This window comes from Macaca thibetana, chromosome 4 (assembly GCF_024542745.1).
Source record: "Macaca thibetana thibetana isolate TM-01 chromosome 4, ASM2454274v1, whole genome shotgun sequence".
Lineage (NCBI taxonomy): Eukaryota > Metazoa > Chordata > Mammalia > Primates > Cercopithecidae > Macaca > Macaca thibetana.
The window spans coordinates 25,955,992-25,980,097 of NC_065581.1; the positions used below are offsets into that span (position 1 = coordinate 25,955,992).

At 40.6% G+C, this 24,106-nt stretch overlaps 1 protein-coding gene across 3 annotated transcripts; it reads left to right on the plus strand.

Moving 5' to 3' along the window:
- Positions 1 to 384: 384 nt before the first annotated feature.
- TRIM38 (tripartite motif containing 38) lies at positions 385 to 23,235 on the plus strand. 3 transcript variants are annotated; one of them, XM_050786194.1, is made up of 8 exons: positions 385 to 549; positions 743 to 966; positions 4,360 to 4,800; positions 7,028 to 7,123; positions 9,567 to 9,797; positions 10,734 to 10,756; positions 10,853 to 10,965; positions 20,877 to 23,235. In XM_050786194.1, exons 3-8 carry the CDS (start codon positions 4,390 to 4,392, stop codon positions 21,398 to 21,400), a joined length of 1,398 nt encoding a protein of 465 aa, XP_050642151.1. In that variant the 5' UTR covers positions 385 to 549; positions 743 to 966; positions 4,360 to 4,389; the 3' UTR covers positions 21,401 to 23,235. The 3 variants fall into 3 exon arrangements, with proteins under 3 accessions (XP_050642151.1, XP_050642154.1, XP_050642153.1); XM_050786196.1 differs by having other exon boundaries at positions 546 to 611; XM_050786197.1 differs by lacking the exon at positions 743 to 966.
- The last annotated feature ends 871 nt before the right edge of the window (positions 23,236 to 24,106 follow it).

Sequence of the window (24,106 nt, forward strand, 5' to 3'; positions counted from 1 at the left end):
AGAAGGACAGTAAGGAGAAAAACAAGACACAGAACGGGACAGAGAAGAATAGAAAGCTGACTCAGATGAATTTTGTGATGCCAGTGCGTCCTACTGCTGTTACCACCCCTTTTTCCACCACACCCTTCAGAGCAGTTATAGAACCACAAGCAACCCAGAAATAGCAAAAAAGTAACATCAGCTAGGAAGGCTTAAGGACTCCCAAGGGAGTTGGTGGCAAAAGTAGAAAGATCTCAAATCAGAGTCTGTGAACTGATCCTCTGCAGGCTTCCTGTTTTTAGGCACTCTGTGTTGGGGTCACATGATAGTTTACTGGGTTATTAATTGGTTCCTTCTTTTTATTGCTGTAAAAGAAGGATTTTTTTTCCCTACGTTTCCCCTCCTTTATCGGAGAGGCTGAGTGCAAATGATATGAGCAACGTCCCTAGTTTTCTCCTAAATCTTATTAGCCCCGCCTCCCACAGTAGTTTCACTTCTCAGTTTAATCCAGTCTGAGTTAACTTCCTGACCCAGGAAGTGGCAGCTACAGAGGGGACCAGCAGCGAATATGTAAGTGTCTGAGCAGTGAAGGTTATGGAAAAGGTCCAGGCTAAGGTTTTCTCAGTGGATATGTGAGTGTGTACTGGTGGCAGGTGGGGTGGGGAATATATTTCCTGACAGCAGGGCCACTCCAACTCTGAAAATGATCAGGACTTTCTTTGTTTTACAGCTCTCGCTTCTTTCCTGCTCTTTCTTTCACCAGACTTTACACCAAATCTCAGAAGATTCAGAACTTAGGTGAGTGGGGCCCAGGACAGGAACCCTGGAGCCTTGGAAGCAGGGGAGCCCCTTCTCCCCAGGAGCGCAGTGACCCTAGCAGAGAGGGGCCTGGTGTATAGTAGCCCGCCAAGGAATACACGTCATCAGAAGAAATTCTGTGTGGCTTCAAGAGACTGATCTGGTTGTGACAGGAAATCAGCCTACCCGGTAACTGTAATTAAATTACTGTTTTTTATTCTAGGCACTGTCATTTAAAAGAAGAATTACTCTTCAAACTTCCTCCTGACTCTGCCCTGTCCTAGAGCAGCTCTCAGGAGTAGGGGTGTGGGGACGGGCAGGGGGAGAGATGGGGGGTACAGGGAGAGCCCAGCTAGGTTCTCAGAAGAGGCAGGCTTTTTTGCTCCTGGCCACCCCTCTGTTGCCTATCCCTGGCCTCCCCCATTTTCTTTCTGTCTTCCCTACCTCCTTGGGTCCGCAAACTCTTTATGTTGCAATCACTCTGAACATGTCTCTTGAGATAGGTCCTGTCCTGGAGAAGAGATATTAGTAGTGAACTCCCCAGTTCTACAGGAGCTCTGATCCCATAGAAATAACTGCTCCTTAGGACCAAACCCTCTGCTCTGCAGCCTTCTTTCCAATTCTTATTCCCTCAGTTTAGGGAGAGGGCACAAAAAGGATAAACTAGTTCTTCTGGTTGTTCTGGTTGCCTTGATTGCTTCCATTACCTTCCTGGTTGGGTCTCTAGAAAGATCTTATTAACGAGGGAAGTCCCACTTAGGCACCCGTCTCTCTCTGCAGGAGAGAGAGGTATTCACTATTCTCCTTTCTCTTTCTTTTGCCTATTATACCTCTGCTCCTAAAAGCAAAAAAAACAAAAACAAAAAAAACCCAAAAAACCGACCTTATTAACCAGTGTTGGTTTTTGTTCTTTGTAGGGGGTGGGGGGGATCGAGGTGGAGTCAAATTTGATCGTCATGATGGTGTAGAAGCCAAGGGAACACTTCCTCTTTGCCTTCTGAAAGTTCACTGAAAAATCAACTCACAAAAGGAAGGCTAATTGGAGAAAAGGCATATAAATTTATTAACATGTACATGGGCTAGAATCACAGAGTGATTACCCCCTCTTCCAATGGGCGTAGATACTTATATAGTCTTATTTATAAATACTTATGTATTATACTTATGTATTCTAAATTATTTATAAATACTTATGTATTAATACATCAGTATAAATATGTATGTATATAATATAAAAATGTTATTTTTATATATGTATAAATATATAAGTATAAAATATGTATAAATATATTTATATATGTATAAATAATATTTATATATGTATACATATTTATATATGTATAAATACAAATACTTATATAGCCTTATATAAGTATATAGCCTTAAATATTTATATATCTATAAATACAAATACTTATATAGCCTTATTTCAGAGGGGAAGGGTGATATCAGGAGAATATAGGTAATTCTGTTGAGGGGCAGTAAATGATTATTAGGGATAATAAATGAATATTCAGGAGGATGAATGAATGAATGGAGGGACAGAGTTTAACTTGTAAATGGTTCTCTTTGGAAAATGAATGAGCCTGAGAGACAGACATTATTTTGTGAAAGTGTCTGATTAGGTCTGGTTACATTCTTAGTCCTCTTTTCTTCAGTACAAAATGTGATAACAGGAGTTGGAAGGAAAAACAAGTGTTCTTTTTGTCTAGTCTGACTGGCCTTTATGTAGATAGGGGAAAAGTCTCTTCCAGCATCTGCTGATCTCTAAGGGCCTTTAATTCAAAATACTCATTACACCAGGGAGTCATATATTGGGGTGAAGCTCCCCATACTCCTTCAGTGGGATCTGTCACAGATCACCCAATTGCATGAGTGTTACTACCAATTACAAAGAGTAATTCTGGTACCAATTATTCTTTTTTATTTTAAGACAGATTCTTGTCCTTTCACCCAGGCTGGAGTGCAGTGGTGTAATCTGGGCTCACTGCAAACTCCCACTCCAGAGCTCAAGTGATTCTCCTTCCTCAGCCTCCTGAGCAACTGGGATTACAGGTGTGCACCACCATGCCCAGCTAACTTTTTGTATTTTTAGTAGAGATGAGGTTTTGCCATGTTGGTCAGGCTGGTCTCAAACTCCTGATCTCAGGTGATCCGCCTGCCTTGGCTTCCCAAAGTGCTGGGATTACAGGTGTGAGCCACCGTGCCGGCGTGGTACCAATTATTCTTGAAGTTGACTAGAATAGGAAAGAGTTTCACACTCCCTGAGTTCTCTCTTTTACAGCTTTTGTGAGGAAGCCTGCATTGTTTCTCCCAGCACTTGGTCCAAGGTAACTTTCTGTGATAACGGAATGTTGTATATTGAGGCTGTTATGTAGCCACTAGTCACATGCAACTATTAAGCAATCAAAATGTGGCAAGTGGAACAGAAAAACTAAATGTTTTCATTTTAATTTTTATTAAGTTAAATTTAAATTCCCATTCATGATAGTGGCTACTGTATTAGCTACACAGCTAGACGTTTATGCGTCCTCTAAATTCTAATGCATTTCTTCTTTCTGGAGAGAAGACTTTAGCTGGACATGGTGGCACATGCCTGTAGTCCCAGCCACTCTGCCAGGGTGAGGCAGGAGGATTGCTTGAACCCAGGAGGTCGAGGCTGCAGTGAGCGGTGGTCATGCCACTGCACTGCAAGAGAGCGAGAACTTGTCTCATAAGAAAAGAAAAAGAGCCCGGGTGCAGTGGCTCATTCCTGTAATCTCGGCACTTTGGGAGACTGAGGCAGGTGGATCACAAGGTCAAGAGATCGAGACCATCCTGGCCAAGCAACATGGTGAAACCCCGTCTCTACTAAAAAATACAAAAATTAGCTGGGCGTAGTGGCGCACCACTGTAGACCCAGCTGTTCGGGAGGCTGAGGCAGGAGAATCACTTCAACCGGGGAGGCGGAGGTTACAGTGAGCCGAGATCACACCACTGCACTCCAGTCTGAGCGACAGAGTGAGACTCTGGCTCATTAGAAAAAAAAAAAAAAATTAGAAGACTGAGAAAAGAAAAATAGTTTAGAGCAGTCTAAGCTATGTGAGGTATGCAAAATTTATCAGGACCAGTGAGACAGGAGTATGGGTCTTCAGTTAAGACCCCATGTTTAAAAGCATTTTGTTCCTGACTGGCTGCCTCATCTATTACCTACATGTTCCTGAGATTTGTAATAAAAAGAACAATGTATAGCCAATCAAAAGCTTATGCTATTTTAATGTAAATTCTTGGTAAACAATTTTAAAAACGGCTTTAAAACTGCTTTTTTTTCCCCTTAAATAACCACTTGCAACTGCTTGCTAACGAGGACAACTTGAAACTCTGCATCTGGGTTGCAGTTCTCAATCGTGGCCCAAACAAACTCAGCCTCAGCTTCTTCCTTTTAAGTCCTCTTTTCTTCAATACAAAATGAGATAATAGGGGTTGGAAGGAAAACCTTCAAGACCTATGGAGGTCAGTAGCAGCCAGCTCATCACATAGAGGTGCAGGTGAGGTGTATTTTCATCATGGTAAAAATTCTGGCTGCTTCATCTCCATCTCTAGAGCCAACATTGGAGCTTTTCAATAAAAGCTATGGCCTCAACCACCAGCACCAAGAAGATGATGGAGGAAGCCACCTGCTCCATCTGCCTGAGCCTGATGACGAACCCAGTAAGCATCAACTGTGGACACAGCTACTGCCACTTGTGTATAACGGACTTCTTTAAAAACCCAAGCCAAAAGCGACTGAGGCAGGAGACGTTCTGCTGTCCCCAGTGTCGGGCTCCATTTCACATGCATAGCCTCCGACCGAACAAGCAGCTGGGAAGCCTCATTGAAGCCCTCAAAGAGATGGATCAAGAGATGTCATGTGAGGAACACGGAGAGCAGCTCCACCTGTTCTGCGAAGACGAGGGGCAGCTCATCTGCTGGCGCTGTGAGCGGGCACCACAGCACAAAGGGCACACCACAGCTCTTGTTGAAGATGTATGCCAGGGCTACAAGGTGAGTGTGTGGGTCAGGGGGCCTTGGTAAGTACCAAATCTTATCCTGCTCCCAGGAGCTGAGACGATTTAGCCTGAAACCTAATGTTATGGTTTGGAAATACAGCTTTCATCATGTCATTCTTCTGAAAAATAGTTTATGATGATTTCTTGCTAAATTATCTAGACTGTCTGTTCTGACCTTCAATGGGATGGTTGGACTCATCTCTATCCATCTGTGTTATGATGAATTTCTCCTTGCTTTAGAACAGGTTGTTCTCAAACCAAACACCCGCATTTTTTCTTGCTTCACACTATGAATATCATTTGAAAAACCACAATATGTAAAACCATGCAGTAGGGCCTGCAAACAGGGAAGAAAGACCCATTACCTTTTAGGTATCTACAGTCTAGTAAAGAAGATAAACCATCAAAAATGTCTGCCTGGAGGTCCCTGGTTTTGGTGGTGGGGAGGGACATTTAGGGTAGGGAGTGGTTCATCTCAGAAGTAACTCTTGAAGGACACATAAAAATTGAACACCTATTGGGGGATTTTCATTTGGGGAATGAAGGGTCAGTGACATTGAAAATATCACTCTGGTACCTATACTTTTTTTTTTTTTTTTGAGATAGGGTCTTGCTCTGTGTCCCAGGTTGGAGTGCAATGGTGTAGTCTCGGCTCACTGCAGCCTCAACCTCCTGGGGCTCAAGCAATCCTCCCACCTCAGCCTCCCAAGTAGCTAGGACTACAGGAATGCACCACTATACCCGGATAATTTTTTTATTTTTTGTACAGACATGGTCTGGATTTCTTGCTTATACTGGCCTCAAACCCCTGGTCTCCCTCCCATCTCAGCCTCCCAAAATGCTGGGATTAGAGGCATGAACCACAGTGCCCAGCTACTCTGGCATGTCTATAATAAAAGGAATATCAAGGAGTAAAATTCAAACTATCCATATAAGAAAGGGAGGAGAGGGCAGATTTTAAGCAAGATTCAGGAAGAAGAGTACAAGATTTGGAAATGCTTGGTTGTGGAAGGTGAAGCAGAGGGAGAGGTTTTGTGTACCATCCAGGCTTCTTGCCAGAAAGCATATTAAGGAAGGAGGGACTTTGCTGTTGGCAGCATGGAGGAATGGGCATAGTCCTGATGTCCTTTTTCCTTTTCTGTCCTGCCTAGATTTGAGGAAAATGTTGCCCCCTGTGTCAGGCTCCTTATTCTGTCCTCCACGAGACAGAGGTGGTCTTGTATGAAGGCTCTAAGTCCTTCTAAGGACATGTCAATCCTGACCCCTACTCAGCTCATGGCAGCTCTTCCTTAAACTCCATGGAACAGCTAATAACTGCAATGATGATATTCCAATTTGAATTACTTTTCCACCAAGTAGTAAGAAAAGGAGGCTGCTTATGTTGAAATTGAGTTTGGTCACTTACTAGATGGGCAATTTTGGGCACGTTATTTAATGTCTTGACACCTTGGTTTCCCCATCTGTAAATGGGGATAATAGCAGTGTCCTCCCTCCCTAAAACACACACACAGGAGGCGGTTATAAGCTTTGAGGACATTAAAATATAGAATGCATAGAATAGCACTTGGCATATAGCAAGGACAATGTCATCTTTTGCTAAAACAGTTACATAGAGCCCTTTCCTGAGAATGCTCGAGAATTAATGAGTATACTTGTTGGGTTTAGAGAGGACAGGAGACAATTCTTTTAGCATTGATTACAATTAGCAATTTGGGTCAGCTTCAAATCACTTGGCATCCTGATTTTTCATGACTCATAAGACACAAAATTTCATGTGTGCCAAACACTGGTATTGGTTTTGCTTGGTTCAGCATGTTATTTCACAAAATCTTTTAGATGATGATTACCTTGTTCTATATATAACTTTTTCCTGGCAGGACTCTAGTGGAGGGTGTAGCTCAGGCTCTGGGTCAGCAGATGAGGGTGCAATGCTCCACCAGCTGGCAGCCATAGCCCTTTGGGCAAGTTATTTTACCCCTTTCTTAGTCTCATTTTCTACAGCACGGCAATGATGTTTAAAATCCTACCAACTATTCAGGGTTGCCAAGGGGATCAGTATGTTCCTGCACATATAGCCTTTAGCATGCTCTCTAGCAAAAAACAAGGAGGACTCAATAAATATTCACTATTATTCAAATATATCTTAGAAAACTGGGATTCCCCCTAGGTCCCTAATGAAGAGTCAAATTGAATAGCCTTCACTGATCAAATTTTTCCTTCAGGAAAAGCTCCAGAAAGCTGTGACAAAATTGAGGCAACTTGAAGACAGATGTACGGAACAGAGGCTGTCCACAGCAATACGAATAACTAAATGGAAAGTAAGAATCTGACTTCATTGATCTCAAGCTATTTTCCATTCTAGAGCTTAGGCATAGGGGATGATTGAGGAAAATCACAATGATGATTTATTCTCACTAAACCAGGTCAAAAAAATGAAACCCAAGGGAGAAACCATTATTTGTATTTATGCCCCTGGCTCCAGGTTTACATCCATGAGAATTTAGTGCCAACCCCTTCCATCTTTAAACCGTAGTTGGCTGGGATTCCTGATACTCCAGTCAGAAGAAGCAGAATTGGTATGCCTATTTACCTAGAAAAAGCATTGACTGGGTCTCAAACTTTAAATACCTCAAAATAAACCTGGTTTGCAGGCCTCAACTCATTACCCTGGCACTTCTACCACAGCGGAGCATCTGGCTCTCAACTTTACAGGTACAGAAACCAACCTTTGTGGACACTTAGAAAACAGGATCACTCCAGATTGAAATTCATACTACTCAAGCTCATGAGGCTGATGAAGGAAATATACTTTATTTCTTTCTTTTTTAATTATTATTATTTTTTGAGATGGAGTCTTGCTGGAGTGCAGTGGTGCGATCTCAGCTCACTGCAACCTCCACCTCCCAGGTTCAAGCAACTCCCCTGCCTCAGCCTCCTGAGTAGCTGGGATTACAGGCATGCGCTACCATGCCTGGCTAATTTTTTGTATTTTAGTAGAGACAGGGTTTCACCATGTTGGCCAGGATAGTCTCGATCTCCTGACCTCGTGATTCACACACCTCAGCCTCCCAAAGTGCTGGGATTACAGGTGTGAGCCATTGCACCTGGCCTATACTTGATTTATAAGTACATCAGAAGTAATGCAACAACCTACACACTTGCAACTACAAACTGCAGCGTCTCTCAGACTATTTCCATGGCTGACCAACCTCCACATTATCAGAGCCACATTCTTTCATGAAAATATTTAGGTTCATGCAAAAGTAATTGCGGTTTTTGCCATTAAAGTAAAGGCAAAAACCACAATTACTTTTGCACCAACCTTTATATTTATATAATTCACTAGCTTGCAGTAAAATCCCACAAAGCTGATTACCGATTTTCCCTCTTTCAGGGGTCCTTTCTAACTTCTACCCTGATCTTTGTTTGTGGATGTTGCTCTTGAGCTCCTGAGTACACTCTTAGTTCCCTCATTTCTAGGATCTTGGGCAATGGGAAAGACCTTGATTGTAACTAACATATATGAAAACCCGTCTATACAAGAGTTAAAGCTGTACCTGTCTCCTACACAAAAATTCCACCTCATCCTAAGTCAAAGACCCTTCTTCTACATCATAGTCATCAAAACACTGTGTGGATTTATTTTTATTTTTTAATTTTTATATTTTTAAGATAAGTAGAGAGTTTATTTGGGCCATGTTTGAAGACTGCAGTCCGAGAACATAGATTCAAGTTGCCCTGAATACACACTCCCACTGCATTAATTTAGACAGCATTAATGGAAATTGCAACTTTACATCTCCTCAGATGAGACTTTCAGTTGATTTCTGTCAGTCTTACACATAGGAATGCTTAAGATGACCCTAGGGTAGTAGAAAAATATTTCTCAGTTAACCATAATAAATACCTGCCAAACTCAGAGCTCCCCCTGCCAAGAATTATGGACCCTCTTACCAGCCTGGCTGTCTTAAAATCCAGTCTTGGTAATGTTCATTATAAGCTTTTACTTCAAGAAAATCACTCAGACTCAGAAATCTAACTTCTTAAATCATAAGTAAAAATTTATTTTTATCCTTGTAACTGATAAAGTGTTTGAACTTGGCCCTAGTTTCATAATTAAGTTATCTAGCACTCCTAACCCAGCTTTCTCCTGTGTGTTGGCTGAGGAATAAGGAAATTAATTGGGTGACTATAAGGAATCTGAGACAACCTCTTCCACGTCTGAGTGCCTGCCTCCCACACATGACCCTGCAGCAGGAAACTGGGACATTCTTCCAGCTTCAGTGACTCATGAGAAAATAATGTCCCAGTGGCTGATTGTGTGTGTGTGTGTGAAAATATATATAACACTTAAGCATTTAACCACTTTTAAGTATACAGTTCAGTAGAATTAAGTGCTTTTACATTGTTACATTGTTGTGCAACTATCACCATTCCCATTTCCAAACTGCAACTCAGTTTCATCTTTCATCTTCTAAACTGAAACTCACTACCCATTAAACAATAACTCGTTTTTCCATCTTGTCAACACCTTGCAACCACTATTTTACTTCCTGTCTTTATGAACTTAACTATTCTAGATACCTTGTATAAGCAAAGTCTTACAATATTTGCCCTTTTTTTTCTGGCTTATTTTGCTTGAACGTCTTCAAAGCTTATCATGTAGTAGCGTGTGTCAGACTTTCATTCTTGTTTATCCATTCATCCATAGATGGACATTTGGTTTATTTCCACCTTTTGACCATACTTTCTTGACTCTAGGAGAAGGTACAGATTCAGAGACAAAAAATCCAGTCTGACTTTAAGAATCTCCAGTGTTTCCTACATGAGGAAGAGAAGTCTTATCTCTGGAGACTGGAGAAAGAAGAACAACAGACTCTGAGTAGACTGAGGGACTATGAGGTTGGTCTGGGGCTGAAGAGCAATGAACTCAAGAGCCATATTCAGGAACTGGAGGAAAAATGTCAGGGCTCAGCCCAGAAATTGCTGCAGGTGAGGCTGTTTATTTGGAGTAGGGAAAAAAGGTATGTTATTGTGCTATTAAAGGAGAATGATAATGAAGCATGGGAAGATAGAGTAATGTTTCTTTTAGATATACATCAGTGCCATCAGGCTAGCCTTCACTCATCTATGGGGTACCTTTATGTCAATTAGAAAAATAAACTTCTGAGGGAACATAGCTTGGCCAAATGGAACCATGGGATAACATCCACCACTGTTTGTCTCCTTGGCCCATGTGCACAGAACCTGGCTGTCAACTCTCTCCTGAAATACTCTGCTAGGTGACTGATGGGTGATGAAGTGGGGCAGCCAAAATGAGTGATAACCTGTTCCCTGATTTGCTTGTAGAACCCTTGCTCCAGAGCTGTTATGGTACAATCTACAGCTCTATCTGTATGAAGATAAACATCTGGAGCCATTAATTCTGGTTCTAACTAACAGGATTGGTGACTATACTGTAAGGTTGAGTGTATAGCATGATTGCTTTACCACTGTGTGATACCTGTTGCCACCATCTTAGTGGCCCAGTCTCAGGGCTGTGCACAGATTCATCGCTAAGGACCTTTATGATATGTGTTCTCTAATCTGGGCTCACTGTGAAGGAAATCCGATCACCAAAAGCTAGTCTTGACAGAGGGAGCATGGACAAAGCTCCTGGCCCTCATGCTTCAGCAAGGATGAGAATAGATGCAAATGTTGATAAACATCCTGCCATGCTGAATCTCCCAGAAGCTGGTAGGAATTATTCCATCTGGGTATCCATCAACATCTAAGACTTGTGGGAATTACTCTATTTGGGTATCCATCAATATCTAAGACCAGGGTAACTCTCTTCTTTGGGAAAAGCAAAGAAGAATAGCTCTGCATGACAAGCCCCATGAAATACTGATGTTCCCATGCTCACCTTTTCTTTTTGTTTCTTTATAGAATGTGAATGACACTTTGAGCAGGTAAGTCCTGTATGAATGCAGGAGGGGAGGGGCATGTGTATATAGAACTGGATGGAATGCACCTCTGAAGAAATCTCTGGCCTCTGGTTGTTCTAGGAGTTGGGCTGTGAAACTGGAAACATCAGAGGCCGTCTCCTTGGAACTTCATACTATGTGCAATGTTTCTGAGCTTTACTTTGATGTGAAGAAAATGTTAAGCAGTCATCGAGGTATGTGCACTAAAGAATTCCTAAATACTGTGGATGGAAGGGGCCTTATGCAGTAACCAAGTTTACCACCTGTCCCTCAGCACGCTCACAGCCAGAGAGGTTGTTTAGTTAATTTCAGTAGCGCCTTCATACCTTCTCTAGTTAGTATGATTCACTGCTTAGATGTGAGTGAGCATTGCATTCTGGTTATCTGCACAAACCTTTCAAATTCTTATTCTTTCACTTATTACCCATGTTACTCCAAGTGACTTGGTTTTCCCCTCTGAAAAATGAAAATATTAACAGCCCCCACTTCATTGAGTTGTCATCAAAATTAAATGCATCAACATGTACAAAGTGCTTAGCACCGTAACTGATAGATGATCATAATACCACATCCTGGTATTAGATCTGATCATAGTGTTTATTATTAATAGATCAGCCAACTCTTAGAGCAATGCAAGAAAGGTAGGTGAGTATGACAGCCTATCATTCACATATTTTAGGAACTTGACTTAGATAACACAGATGATAAATGTTACAACCAATTTACAGATTCCGAAATGTTAGAACCATTTACTGAGTTTCCTGCTCCCTTGATTTTTTTAAATCAGTACTGACCATACTTTCACAAATTTGTATTCATAAGTACAAAATCAAAAAATCCCTGAAAATGGAAAGTTTTATCATGATTCATTGGGCTGCAAAAATGTGGCCTAACCTGAAATTATTTGGTGGTTACATTAGTAATGTTAGTACAAACAAATTACCATAATTTAGAACCTTAATACAACACCCATATATTATCTCAATTTTTGTGGTTCAGGAATCTGGGCACAGCTTAGTTGGGCCCACTGCTTAGGGTCTGACAAGGCTGCAATTAAGATACTGGTCAGGCTGTGTTCTTACCTGGAGGCTAGGCTGAGGAAGAATCCACTTCCAAGCTCACTGAGGTAGCAGGCAGAATTTCTTTCCTGATGGTTGCAGGACTTTGGGCCCTGGTTATTTCTGGCTATTGGCTGGAGGTTGCCCTCAGCTTCTATAGGCCACCCCTCAGCTCTTTGCACACGGGCGTCTAACATGGCCAGTTATTTCTTCAGAGAGAGCTCAGGAGACAGACTCTTTAGAGAAAATCTGATAGCAAGATGGAGTCTTACATAATGAAATGTAATCTTAGAAATTATATTCCATCATCTTTGCCATATCCTATTGGTCAAAAGCAATTCATAAGCCCTTCTCACACTCAAAGACAAGGAATTTTATGAGAGTGTGAACACTAAGAGGCAGAAATCATAGAAGGCCACCCTTGAGTCTGTCTTCCGCAGTGGCCAACCCTGAACTGCACTGAGATGAGACTATTTAAAAGTCTTTATTTATCCCACTTAATTTGAATAAATGTTTTGCTGCAGATATATTGATGAATTTGATTACAAGGCTCTGCGTTAGGCCCTGATGGGGTTGAAATTTAGAGTATATGCATTTTTTTTTTTTTTTTTTTTGCCTTTATAACTTCTAAACTAATTTGAATTGCAAAGCCCATTTTGTTCCAGGGATTTCAGATAAGGAATTATAGACCTGTGTTCCCCTCAAATACACAACAACAAACAACAACAAAACCCAAAAGCACTCTGTATTTCATCCTATACAGATGACAGGAAGGAAGAACAAGACTTTGTGTAAGTTTTGCTGGGATTTCACTGAGTTAATTTGCCTCCTCTCATCTTTTACAGAAGGAATCATAATACAGTTCAAGTGAAACTCTTTTTTTTTTTTTTTTTTGAGACAGAGTCTCACTCTGTCGCCCAGACTGGAGTGCAGAGGCGTGATCTCAGCTCACTGCAAGCTCCACCTTCCGGGTCAAGTGAAACTATTTCTTAAATGGGCTTATCTTTTAACGAAATATTTCTCCCCTTTTAAACACTGTTTATTAAAATTTTTCTTTTTTTTAAATTTTTTTTGAGATGGAGTCTCGCTCTGTTGCCCAGGCTGGCTTGCAGTGGCACAGTCTCAGCTCACTGCAGCCTCTGCCTCCCGGGTTCCAGTGCCTCAGCCTCCAGGGTAGCTGGGATTACAGGTACGTACCACCACCCCTGGCTGATTTTTGTATTTTTAGTAGAGATGAGGTTTCACAATGTTGGCTAGGCTGGTCTTGAACTCCTGACCTCACGTGATCTGCCCACCTCAGCCTCCCAAAGTGCTAGGATTACAAGTGTGAGCCACTGCACCTGGCCTAAAATTTCTCTTATTACAAAAGTGATATGAATAAATTTTATTTTTATTTTTAAATGTATGTTTATTTATTTTATTTTACATTGCCTTCAAGCAGATGCAACAAATAAATTTTAATCAGTCAAACAATATAAAGAATATAAACAGAAAGTTCAAGGTTTCTCCCACCCCTCTCCAATCTGACTTCTCTAGGTAGGGTAACCTATATCTTTCCCTAAGTTTGTACAAACATGTAATATATATAATCTGCCTCTTCTATGTTACTCATTACTTTTTTATGTCTAATATTCCATAAGTATATAATAAATATATGTAACCATATCCCTACTGATGGAGCTTCAGGCTGTTTCTAGAACTTAGTTATTACAACATTGCTACAAAAACTTTCTAGTCCATGCACCCTTTTATCCTGGTACTTTCATTTCTTTTGGGAACATACCCCAAACCGGGATTGCTGAGGTTGTTGTTAATCTTAATATATGGTACCATATTACTTGACTCAAAGTTGTAACATAACTCCTACCAGCACCAGGAATAATGACCCACATATACTGAACACTTTTTTAGTCTGTGACAGATTAGAAAAGCTTTACTTTTCTTGGTTTTTGTTTTATTATATCACAGTCCTCTCTATATGGGGCATTTTTGCTTTATAGATGAGGAAATATGACAGAGAGGTTAAGTGAGTGTTGTAGGATCTCATAACTAGAAGGTAGGCGTAGAAAGAGTCTAGAGTCTAGAAAGCACTCTCTTACCATTCTGCAATGTGGCAGAAAATACAAAGTGTTATTTACTTATCTCTTTTAGACAGGTTCTTACTCTGTCACCCAGGCTGGAGTGCAATGGCCCCATCATGGCTCCCTGCAGCCTTAAATTCCTGGGCTTAAGCAATCTTCCCACGTCAGCTTCCCCAGTAGCTGGGACCACAGGCAGGGACCACAGGCAAGCACCACCACATCTGGCTAATTTTAATTTTTTTTTTTTTTCTTTTTGTAGAAACAATATCTCTTTATTTTGTCCAGGCTGGTCTTGAACTCCCAGGCTCAAGCAATCCTCTCACCTCGGCCTCCCGAAGTGTTGGGATTACAGGCACAAACCACCATCTCCAGCCTGAAGTGTATTTAATCCACTGCCTTGTGGACTGGGCATTGAGGCTGTGTGTAGAGTTGGGTTTTTTTGTTGTTGCTGTTGCAAACACTACTACTGTGAACATTCTTATCCATGCTTCTTTGTGTCCTGTGAATGTTTCCTCCAGGGAGATACCTTGGAGTGACATGCTGGTGTGGGGGATGCACATCATAATTTTACCAGATACTACAGATCTTGAAATTGTTCCAATTCTACCCCACCAGCAATATAAGAGCTCTCACTCCTCCAAAACTCCCTGAGTCTTTACTTATATAATTTATGATTTTGATAGTCTTACGGATTTAAAAGGGTACCTAATTGTGTACTTAATTTGTGCTTTTCTGATTTCAGTAGTGAGACTGAGATTCTTTTTGTCCATTAGCCCTTCAGGCTTCTGTGATTTACCCATGATTTACTGTGGTTTAATAATTTTTATTGGGTTATTTTCCTTATTGATTTATGGGAACTTATTATGGCTGATGTCTTCTGGCATGTGGATGGCATTTTGCATTTTCATCCTGTTTTATAGGGTTTCAAAATTAAGTAGACACATTTTCCTTCAAAGTCTGTGTCTTCTGTTTCCAAAGAGCTTAGTCATCAGTGGGCAGTGAATTTTATCACCTAATTAATTTTATTAGCCCCATGTGTTATGCCTGTAGTTCCATCTACTGGGGAGACTAGGGCAGGAGGATCTCCTGAGCCCAGGAGTTCAAGGCTGCGGTAAGCTATGATCACACCACTGTATCCAGCCTGGGCAACAGAGCTAGACCCTGTCTCTTAAAGGAGGGGGCCAGGTATAGTTGCTCACGCCTGTAATCCCAGCACATTGGGAGGCCAAGGCAGGAGGATCACTTGAGGGCAGGGGTTCGAGACCAGCCTGGTCAACATAGTGAAACCCCATCTCTACTAAAAACACAAAAATTAGCCAGGCGTGGTGGTGTGTACCTGTAGTCCCAGCTACTCAGGAGGCTTAGGCAGAATTGCTTGAACCCAGAAGGCAGAGGTTGCAGTGAGCTGAGATTGTGCCACTGGACTCTAGCTTGAGTGACAGAGTGAGACTCCATCTCAAAAAAAAAAAAGGAGATGAAGGAGTAGGAGGAAGAGAAGGAGGTGGGGGAGGGGGAGGAAGAGGAAGAAGAAGAAAAAGACAAAAAAATTTAGCTGTCATCTATGCTTTGATAGCATTATAATGATGATGAAGACAATTGCTAGGTTAGTGAGAGGAGGCTACATACACACCAGAACTCTCTACGTGGAAAGCAAGTTCATATATTTTGTTAAGTATGTTTCATTGGAGACCTTCTTTTCCCATAACTATGACCAGTGCTCTGCCAGCTCAGTCAACAACAACATCGCATGTTGACTCCACACCTGGATTTTTGGTACAATTGGTAATGAAATCATCCCACCAGTGTCTTCATAATATATATATACACACACACATATAGTATTCTCTCTATATATATTTATTTGTATGTTTATATCTATATCCTCCCACCTCAGCTCTCGCTCCATCTCCCAGCCTGAGTGGTGCAGCAGTGCGATTATGGCTCAACCAATGAGAGGATCAATGGCGATCCTCTCATTTCAGCCTCCCCAGTAGCTGGGACTATAGGCATGGGCCACCATATCTGGCTGATTTTTAAATTTTAAAATTTTTTGAGACAGCAAGTCTCTATATACTATAGATATATATATATATAGTATCCTCTCTCTATCTATATTAGAGATGTCTATATCTGTATCTATCTATCTTTCTATAGAGAATGAATACTATATATCTAATAATATGTAATATATATTATATATAAAAGTCAAGCATTGATTTGTACATATAATATATATATAGATTACTGTATGTGTGTGTGTTTTTTTTTATATATATATATTCTTTTTCTTTTTTTTTTCAAGACAGGCTGTCACTGTGTTGTCCAAGCCAAGTGGTACAGTGGTGGGATCATGGCTCGACCACCTGGGCTAAAGTGATCTTCCCACCTCAGCCTCCCCAGTTGCTGGGACTACAGGCACAGGCCACAAAACCTGGCTAATTTTTAATTTTTTTTTGAGACAGGGTCTCCCTTTGCCACCCAGGATAGAATGTAGTGGTGCAATCTCGACTCACTGCAACCTCCACCTCCCGGGCTCAAGTGATCCTCCCACCTCAGCCTCCTGAGTAGCTGGGACTATAGGTGTGCACCACAATGCCAGGATAATTTTTCATATTTTTTGTAGAGATGGAGTTTGGCCATATTGACTAGGCTGGTCTCAAACTCTTGGACTCAAGTGATTCACCCGCCTCAGCCTCCCAATATGCTGGGATTACAGGCATAAGCCACTATGCCTGGCCTGATTATTGTACATGTTTTTGATGTAACGTATTATATATGTCATATATGACAATATAAATGAATATATTAAACATTCAGTTTTCATTTACATATTGTAAAATACATATACTATACATATATAATATGTAGAACATATGCTATACATATATATGTATATGTTAACATATATAATACATATACATATAATATGTATAGATGCATATATAAAATTTGATTTGTTATTATTTATATTATTTTGTGCAGGAGTTCTATATCTGTCTATAAGCTGGTGCCATAATTTTTTATTCTTTGGAGGATTTGGTATGAGATTGTCATTACTCATGCCTTGACTTCTAAATTTCCTATAAAACTGACAAAATCCATTTTTGCTTGATAAAGATGCATGTTTTATTATCTGTTGGTAAAATTTAAAGTAGTGATTTCATTTCTTTAATGTTAGGTCTGCCCATGTTTTCTTTGTTTTTTGAACGAGTTTTACTCAGAAATATTTTTTCTAGGAAGTATTAATTTTGTCAATGGTTTCAATTTTATTAGTAGCATAAGATTTATTATAAAGTTCTGTAGTATTTAAAAATTTTCTGTATTCATTCCATTTGTGCCTTCTTACTTTGATAAATCTCATTAGAGGTATGTCTATTTTATTTACTTTTTTTTAAAGATGCTACTTTTTTTTTTTCCTCTTTATTGCATTCTGGTTTTAACTTCACTGTTACATTGTTTAGTATCTATTTTTTCTTTTTAAAAAATTATATTTGGGTTTTCTATGTTCTTTTGAACATTTAAATTAGATGCTTAGCTCATTAATGTTCAGTTTTTTAATTTTTCTAAGATAAGCATTTAAAGCCTACAAATTTTCCTTAAAATTCTGCTTTAGCTCCATTGTATATTTTTATAAATAACATTTTATTATTGTTCCATTCTATATGTCTTCTAATGATTTATTAGTAGTTTACATTTCCTAATATTTAGAATCTTTTTAGTTGTCTTTTTATTATTGGTTTATAATCTTATATTGAGACTAGAGAAAATGATCTGTGTAATACAGATTTATTGAAATTTGTTCAGACTGTTTTTTGACTATTATTTACTCAGTTAGCACATGTTCCATCTGTACCTGAGAAAACTGCATATTCTCTGCTTACTATTAAACAATTACTCAGCTTTATGTATTGACTATGAGATTGGGCTTCTTAGATTGTTCAGACCTTCCATATCTTCCCTTAATTTTTTCTTTTGATCTGCCTGATCTATCAATTATGGAAAGAAGAATGTTAAAATATCCGATGATGATTGTAGATTTGTCAATTCCTCCTATAATTCTACAGTTTTTGCTTTGTATATTAACACAATTTTAAGCATGAATGCACTATACTACTAGTGCATTCACGTTTAGAATTGTGTTATCTTTTTTAGGTGACTCCTTTCATTCTTCCCTTTTTTTTTTTTTGAGACAGAATCTTGCTCTGTCACCCAGGCTGTAGTGTAGTGGTGAAATCTCAGCTCACTGCAACCTCTGCCTCCCCGGTTCAGGTGATTCTTGTGCTTCAGCCTTCCAAGTAGCTGGGATTACAGGCATGTGCCACAATGCGCATCTAATTGTTGTATTTTTAGTAGAGCCAGAGTTTCACCATGTTGGGCAGGCTGGTCTTGAACTCCTGGCTTCAAGTGATCCTCCTGCCTTGGCCTCCCAAAGTGCTGGGATTACAGGCATGAGCCACCACACCCGGCCCTCCTTCCATTCTTAATAATGCTCTGACTTAGTATCTTTTGATATACTTACATAACTACAACAGTATAAGACTATATTATCTATCTTTTAACTTCCAATCTTTCTATATGTTTTTGTTTATGTGTCACACCAATAGATAGGTGGAATTTTAAAAATCCAATTGATATTTTTTCTCTTAAGTGGTATTACCACCCTGTAAACATTTTAATTTCTCAACATGGGTTTTCCTGGGTCATTCAGGTAATATGAATTGAAACCCCAAACTTCTGTGAGTCAGGCTGATTAAAAGCTGACTGAATAGAGTTTGAAAAAGAGGGTATTTACAAAGGTGAGGAGTTGGGAAATCCACAAGGAACAGGAAGCACCCAGAGCTAGGAACAGTTAGAGAACCATCGAGCTAGGAACAGTTAGAGAGCCATCACCTCCTCTGGGCCTCAAGTGGCAGGTGTAGGGAGCCGTAACTATACAAGAGCATGCCCAGAGGCAGAGGAATGCAGACCCTCCAAATCATAGCCGGTGGCATGGGACTGGGGCACTGAATACTCCCAAGGCTGCTGCTTTGTGCCCTATGGTCTCCTCTGGTGCTTCCCATTGGCTGAACCAAGCAGAAGCCAGAGGGCAGAAAGCCTGGTTAATGTGTCCACGTCAGCCTTCCCGGGCACAGAACACGACAGGGAAAAGTGAGGGAATTATTTGGAAGAACAAACAGAGCATCCAGCACAGGAGATGTTTCTGAATACTTGAATTCCTTAATTGTCACAGACCAACTGAACAATATTTAACTCAGTAGCACGGTGGTTTCTTAACTCTCTTGTTAGAACATCCTATTACCATTTTTTATTTTTAAAACTGCATACTGTCCAGTATCTCACTTTAGGTTATCAGAGTTTTTTTCTGTCTTGTTTGATTCTAGTCTGATGTTTTTCATGTATATTGGTCCTCAGTGTATTATTATCTCATACTAATGCTTATGGAACATTATCTGAGGGGAAAGAGAAGAGCTTACAATTAAAAGTCATGGGACTAGGCATGTGTCATGAGACCTGGGTCTTCCAATAACAAGCTAAGACATTAGCTGAGTCATTTTCCTTCTCTGATTCCCAATGTTGGTGGTTATTCAGTAGAGAAAGGAAAAGGTATCTTTCTGCTCAACTGTTTCATGATTCCTGGAAGTCCTGCATGGGAGAAGAGCTTTGGACAGGATGGTAACCATATAAACTGGTTAGTTCTGTACCTTGGCATCCCTGGATAACTAAGACGAAGATGATGTCGATGATATCATTATTGCTGCATGTTGCTAGAAGAGCTGAGGTAGGACTGGTTCTCTGTCATAATGTAAAAGAGTCTTGGAAGGTGTCTGGGATCCAGGGTCCAGAACCCCTCGTGGCCTTTGGAACACCAAACTCTGTGCCAAAAGGTGGAAGGCTGCCCTGCCGCACCACAAATCTACGCCCAGGGCCTAAAACCCCTTGTGGCTTGGATGGAACCCAGGGCTCAGGGCATAAAACCCCTCATAGCCTCTGGAATGTAAACAGACTTGTTGGTTCCTTGCTTCTTACTCATAAACATGTCCTCCATTATCTCAAGCAGCAGACCATATTCTATACGTGTCAAAGAAAATGCTAAACCATTACAGCTACGCTTAATGCACCACTACCTTTCTACCCCCATGTCCTCATGCCCTCACCTGTTTACCCTCACATCCTCACCACCTGCTTCTTTGTTTGATCCCCAATAAATAGTGTGGACTCCCAGAGCTCGGGGCCTTCACAGCCTCCAATCTAGCGCTGGCCTGCTGGACCCACTGTATGCACTCTTAGCTTGTCTTTTCTCATACCTTTGACCTTGCCGGACTTTGTAGCCCCCACGGCCTGGTGTCGGGTCCAATCACCCCAACAACTACCACTTATTAAGTGCTTACCATGTACCAGGAATTTTACCAAGCATTAAGCAAACATAAGCTTGTTCAATCCTACCCACCATTCTCTGCAACAACTATGGTAATTTCCACTTTATAGTTAACAAACTGAGGCTCAGAGAGTTAAATGATTTGCCTAAGCTCACACAGTTTATAAGAAACAATACTTGGGTTTGAACACAGGCTGGTTTTATTGAAAATAACTTGTGGCTGGGCATGGTGGCTCACACCTGTGTAATCCCAGCACTTTGGGAGGCTGAGGCGGGTGGATCACTTGAGGTCAGGAGTTTGAGACCAGCCTGGTCAACATGGCGAAACCCCATTTCTACAGAAAATTTTAAAAAATTAGCCAGTTGTGGTGGTGCGCACCTGTAGTCCCAGCTACTCAGATGGCTGAGGCAGGAGAATTGCCTGAATCTGGAAGGTAGAGGTTACAGTGAGTTGAGATAGTGCCAGTATACTCCAGCTTGGGTGACAGAGCAACACTCCGTCTCAAAAAAATAAAAAATAAACTAAAATAACTTGTGTTCTTCACACCAACAAAAGTATTTTTGTTTGTTTGTTTTGTTTTGTTTTGCAGTTAATGTGACTCTGGATCCAGATACAGCTCATCATGAACTAATTCTCTCTGAGGATCGGAGACAAGTGACTCGTGGATACACCCAGGAGAATCAGAACATATCTTCCAGGAGATTTACTGCCTTCCCCTGTGTCTTGGGTTCTGAAGGCTTCACCTCAGGGAGACGCTACTTTGAAGTGGATGTTGGCGAAGGAACTGGGTGGGATTTAGGAGTTTGTATGGAAAATGTGCAGAGGGGCACTGGCATGAAGCAAGAGCCTCAGTCTGGATTCTGGACCCTCAGGCTGTGCAGAAAGAAAGGCTATGTAGCACTTACTTCTCCCCCAACTTCCCTTCATCTGCATGAGCATCCCCTGCTTGTGGGAGTTTTTCTGGACTATGAGGCCGGAGTTGTATCCTTTTACAATGGCACTACTGGCTGCCACATCTTTACCTTCCCAAAGGCTTCCTTCTCTGATACTCTCCGGCCCTATTTCCAGGTTTATCAATATTCTCCTTTGTTTCTGCCTCTCCCAGATGACTAAGGAAAAGAGCAGAAGCTCCTTGGTTTAACCAGCACAGAGAAAATAATATAAATCCCATGAGGGCAGACGTTTGGTCTGTTTTCTTCGCTGTCACTTCCTTAGTACTTAGAATAGTGCTGGGATTTTAGTGGATATATAATTGATTTATGTTGAATATATGGACTTAGAAACTAAAAATACCACAGATGGTTAACCTGGACTGGGGCAAAGCAAGATAATAGCAATGATCATACATTGCTGTCTCTATCCGTCTTTAATGGGTCAGGGCTTTGATTTCCAAGGGTCTTCAGGTGATGAGTAGTGGTACCCACAGGTCAGAAGGTCTGCGTTCTCCTAATTTGTTTGCTGCCATTTGAACTCATGTGGGGAATGAAAGAAAGCTGCAATTATCCGCCAACTGCATTTAAAACCAAACCAAACCAAACAGGAAAATCAAAATAACGTTGACTCTTCCAACCACTGACGTGTTGTTTAATAATCTAAGCAGCAGTCCTGGAGGCTACCAGACTTACCGAGTTCTACCTGAGAAATAGCCAAGCAAAGTGTGAGAGAAGGGTTAAGAATGGCTTACAATGAGATGCTTCAAATGAAAAGGGAATTATGAGTAAAACTGAACTTGGAAGGGGGATTCAGTTCTGGAAAAGAAGTTGGTATTTTCCAGTCTGCTAGGACCAGTTACCTTGAAATATTTTAAAATCTCAGTAAATAGTTATTGCTGAAATGACTGTTGGTAGTTCTCATTATGATTCAGAGAAGATCAAATAGACCTTAACTTCATTTTGAAAAAGACCAAATTACCATACCTGAGTGGGTAATGACAGGACTACAACTAAAACATAAACAACATTAGTGATGACCATAAAAAGTCACAAAATTGCTAAATGTTATAATTTAGAGTTGATATAAAAATTGATGGCCAGGTGTGGTGGCTCACGCCTGTAATCCCAGCACTACAGGAGGTTGATGCACGGGGATCACTTGAGGTCAGGAGTTCAAGACCAGCCTGGCCAACATGGTGAAACCCCCGTCTTTACTAAAAATACAAAAATTAGCCAGGCATGGTGGCAGGCGCCTGTAATCCCAGCTACTCGGGAGGCTGACGGAGGAGAATTGCTTGAGCCTGGGAGGCAGCAGTTGCAGTAAGCCAAGATTGTGCTGTGCCTCAAGGAAAAAAAAAAATTAATGTTTATTGATATTTGTTGAGGTCCTATGACATCACCTCTGAGAATAGGAGAAATGAAGCAACAGTTGTGTCTAGATGTCAGAGGCATGGCTGGGCCTCCATCTCTGCCTAAGGGAAGACATAAAAGAGTTCAGACTATTGCCCATGTTCCCCAGGGTCAGAAGTTCTAATGATGATGATAGAGGCCGGGTTGTAACTCGCAAATGAAGGGTAGCAGAATATGCCATCTTTGGCATAAGTATTTTGAGCTGAAGACAATTGAGAAAAAAATAGATTAAAAACAAACAAACACACACCTCTGCGATCTCCCTATTTGCCTAAAAGCAGGATATGAAATTGTGAAGGCATCCTCCTACTCCAGGAAGAACAAAGGTTAGTCACCAGAGACTTTAGACTCTTCTCAGCCTGCACATAGTACCAGAGAAGTCTTATTTAAAAAAAAAAAAGGGAAAGAAAAAGTTGCCTTCCCACAATTTACTGCGCTAGTAATTCAAAGTCCTTTTCCTCTTCCTTGTCACTTAAAAAATGTATTGTTTTGTTAAAATGCTATATAGGCCCAAGTTCTAAATCCTCTTTTGAGTATTCATCTCTGTACTCCCGTGTTTGTGCAATGCACATGTTAATAAACTTCTCTTTGTTTCTGTCTTGTCAATCTGTCTTTTGTTAGACTACTTTATAGGGCCAATGATGGAGAACCTAAGATGAATAGAAAAAAAAGATTTTTCTCCCAAAAAGAAGGATTATCCCCCAGTCTTACTTGTTCTATATCCCTGTAGTCTGAGTATGCTGCCCCAGACTTGGGGAATAGGACCCAGTGGGTAACCAAGGAACCCCAACTTTGTGCAGGATCAGTGAAGATGTAATCTGGGTATTCATAAGCTCTTCTCTACCTCTTGGCGTCCCACAGTCCTGTGTTATCTATGTGTGGTCTTCCCCAGAAAGGGGAGGCCTCCCTAACATTGTCAAAGTCTAGCATATGCTACTCAGAGGAAATTCTATATCACTAAGCACTTAGATTGCTGAATAAGAAAGGATGATAACAAAATAAACATTTAATTAAATAAATGTTTTAAAAAACCTGTAGAACCCATAAAGAAGGCCAGAATAAAGATAAAATTGGACAAATTGGACATTAATTGGGATGCAGGAAAGCTATGGAAAGAATATAAGTACTGCTAGATAAATCATTAGCTATTCTAATAAAAATACAGAAAAAAAAAAGAACAAAAGAATATATACTAGAATAATTTTGAGAGTAATTTGAAGAATTAGATGCAAATAAATTTGAAAACTTTTGATTAAAATACTTTTTAAAAAGAATCAAATGGCCTAACTGACCCAAGAAGGGAAAGAAAATATAAACAGACTAATAAATACAAAATGAAATTCAGACACTTACAGAGCGGCCAGGCATGGTGGCTCACACCTATAATCCTGTCACTTTGGGAGGCTGAGATGGGAGGATCACTTGAGGCTAGGACTTTGAGACTAGCCTGGGCAAGGCCCCCATCTCTAAAAGAAAA

Excerpts from the sequence above, each read along its gene's own strand:
- TRIM38 (XM_050786194.1), top strand. The coding sequence starts at position 4,390 with ATGGCCTCAACCACCAGCACCAAGAAGATGATGGAGGAAGCCACCTGC. Across the intron at positions 4,801-7,027 it reads ATGTATGCCAGGGCTACAAG|GAAAAGCTCCAGAAAGCTGT; the intron begins GTGAGTGTGTGG and ends TTTTTCCTTCAG. Across the intron at positions 10,757-10,852 it reads GTGAATGACACTTTGAGCAG|GAGTTGGGCTGTGAAACTGG; the intron begins GTAAGTCCTGTA and ends TGGTTGTTCTAG.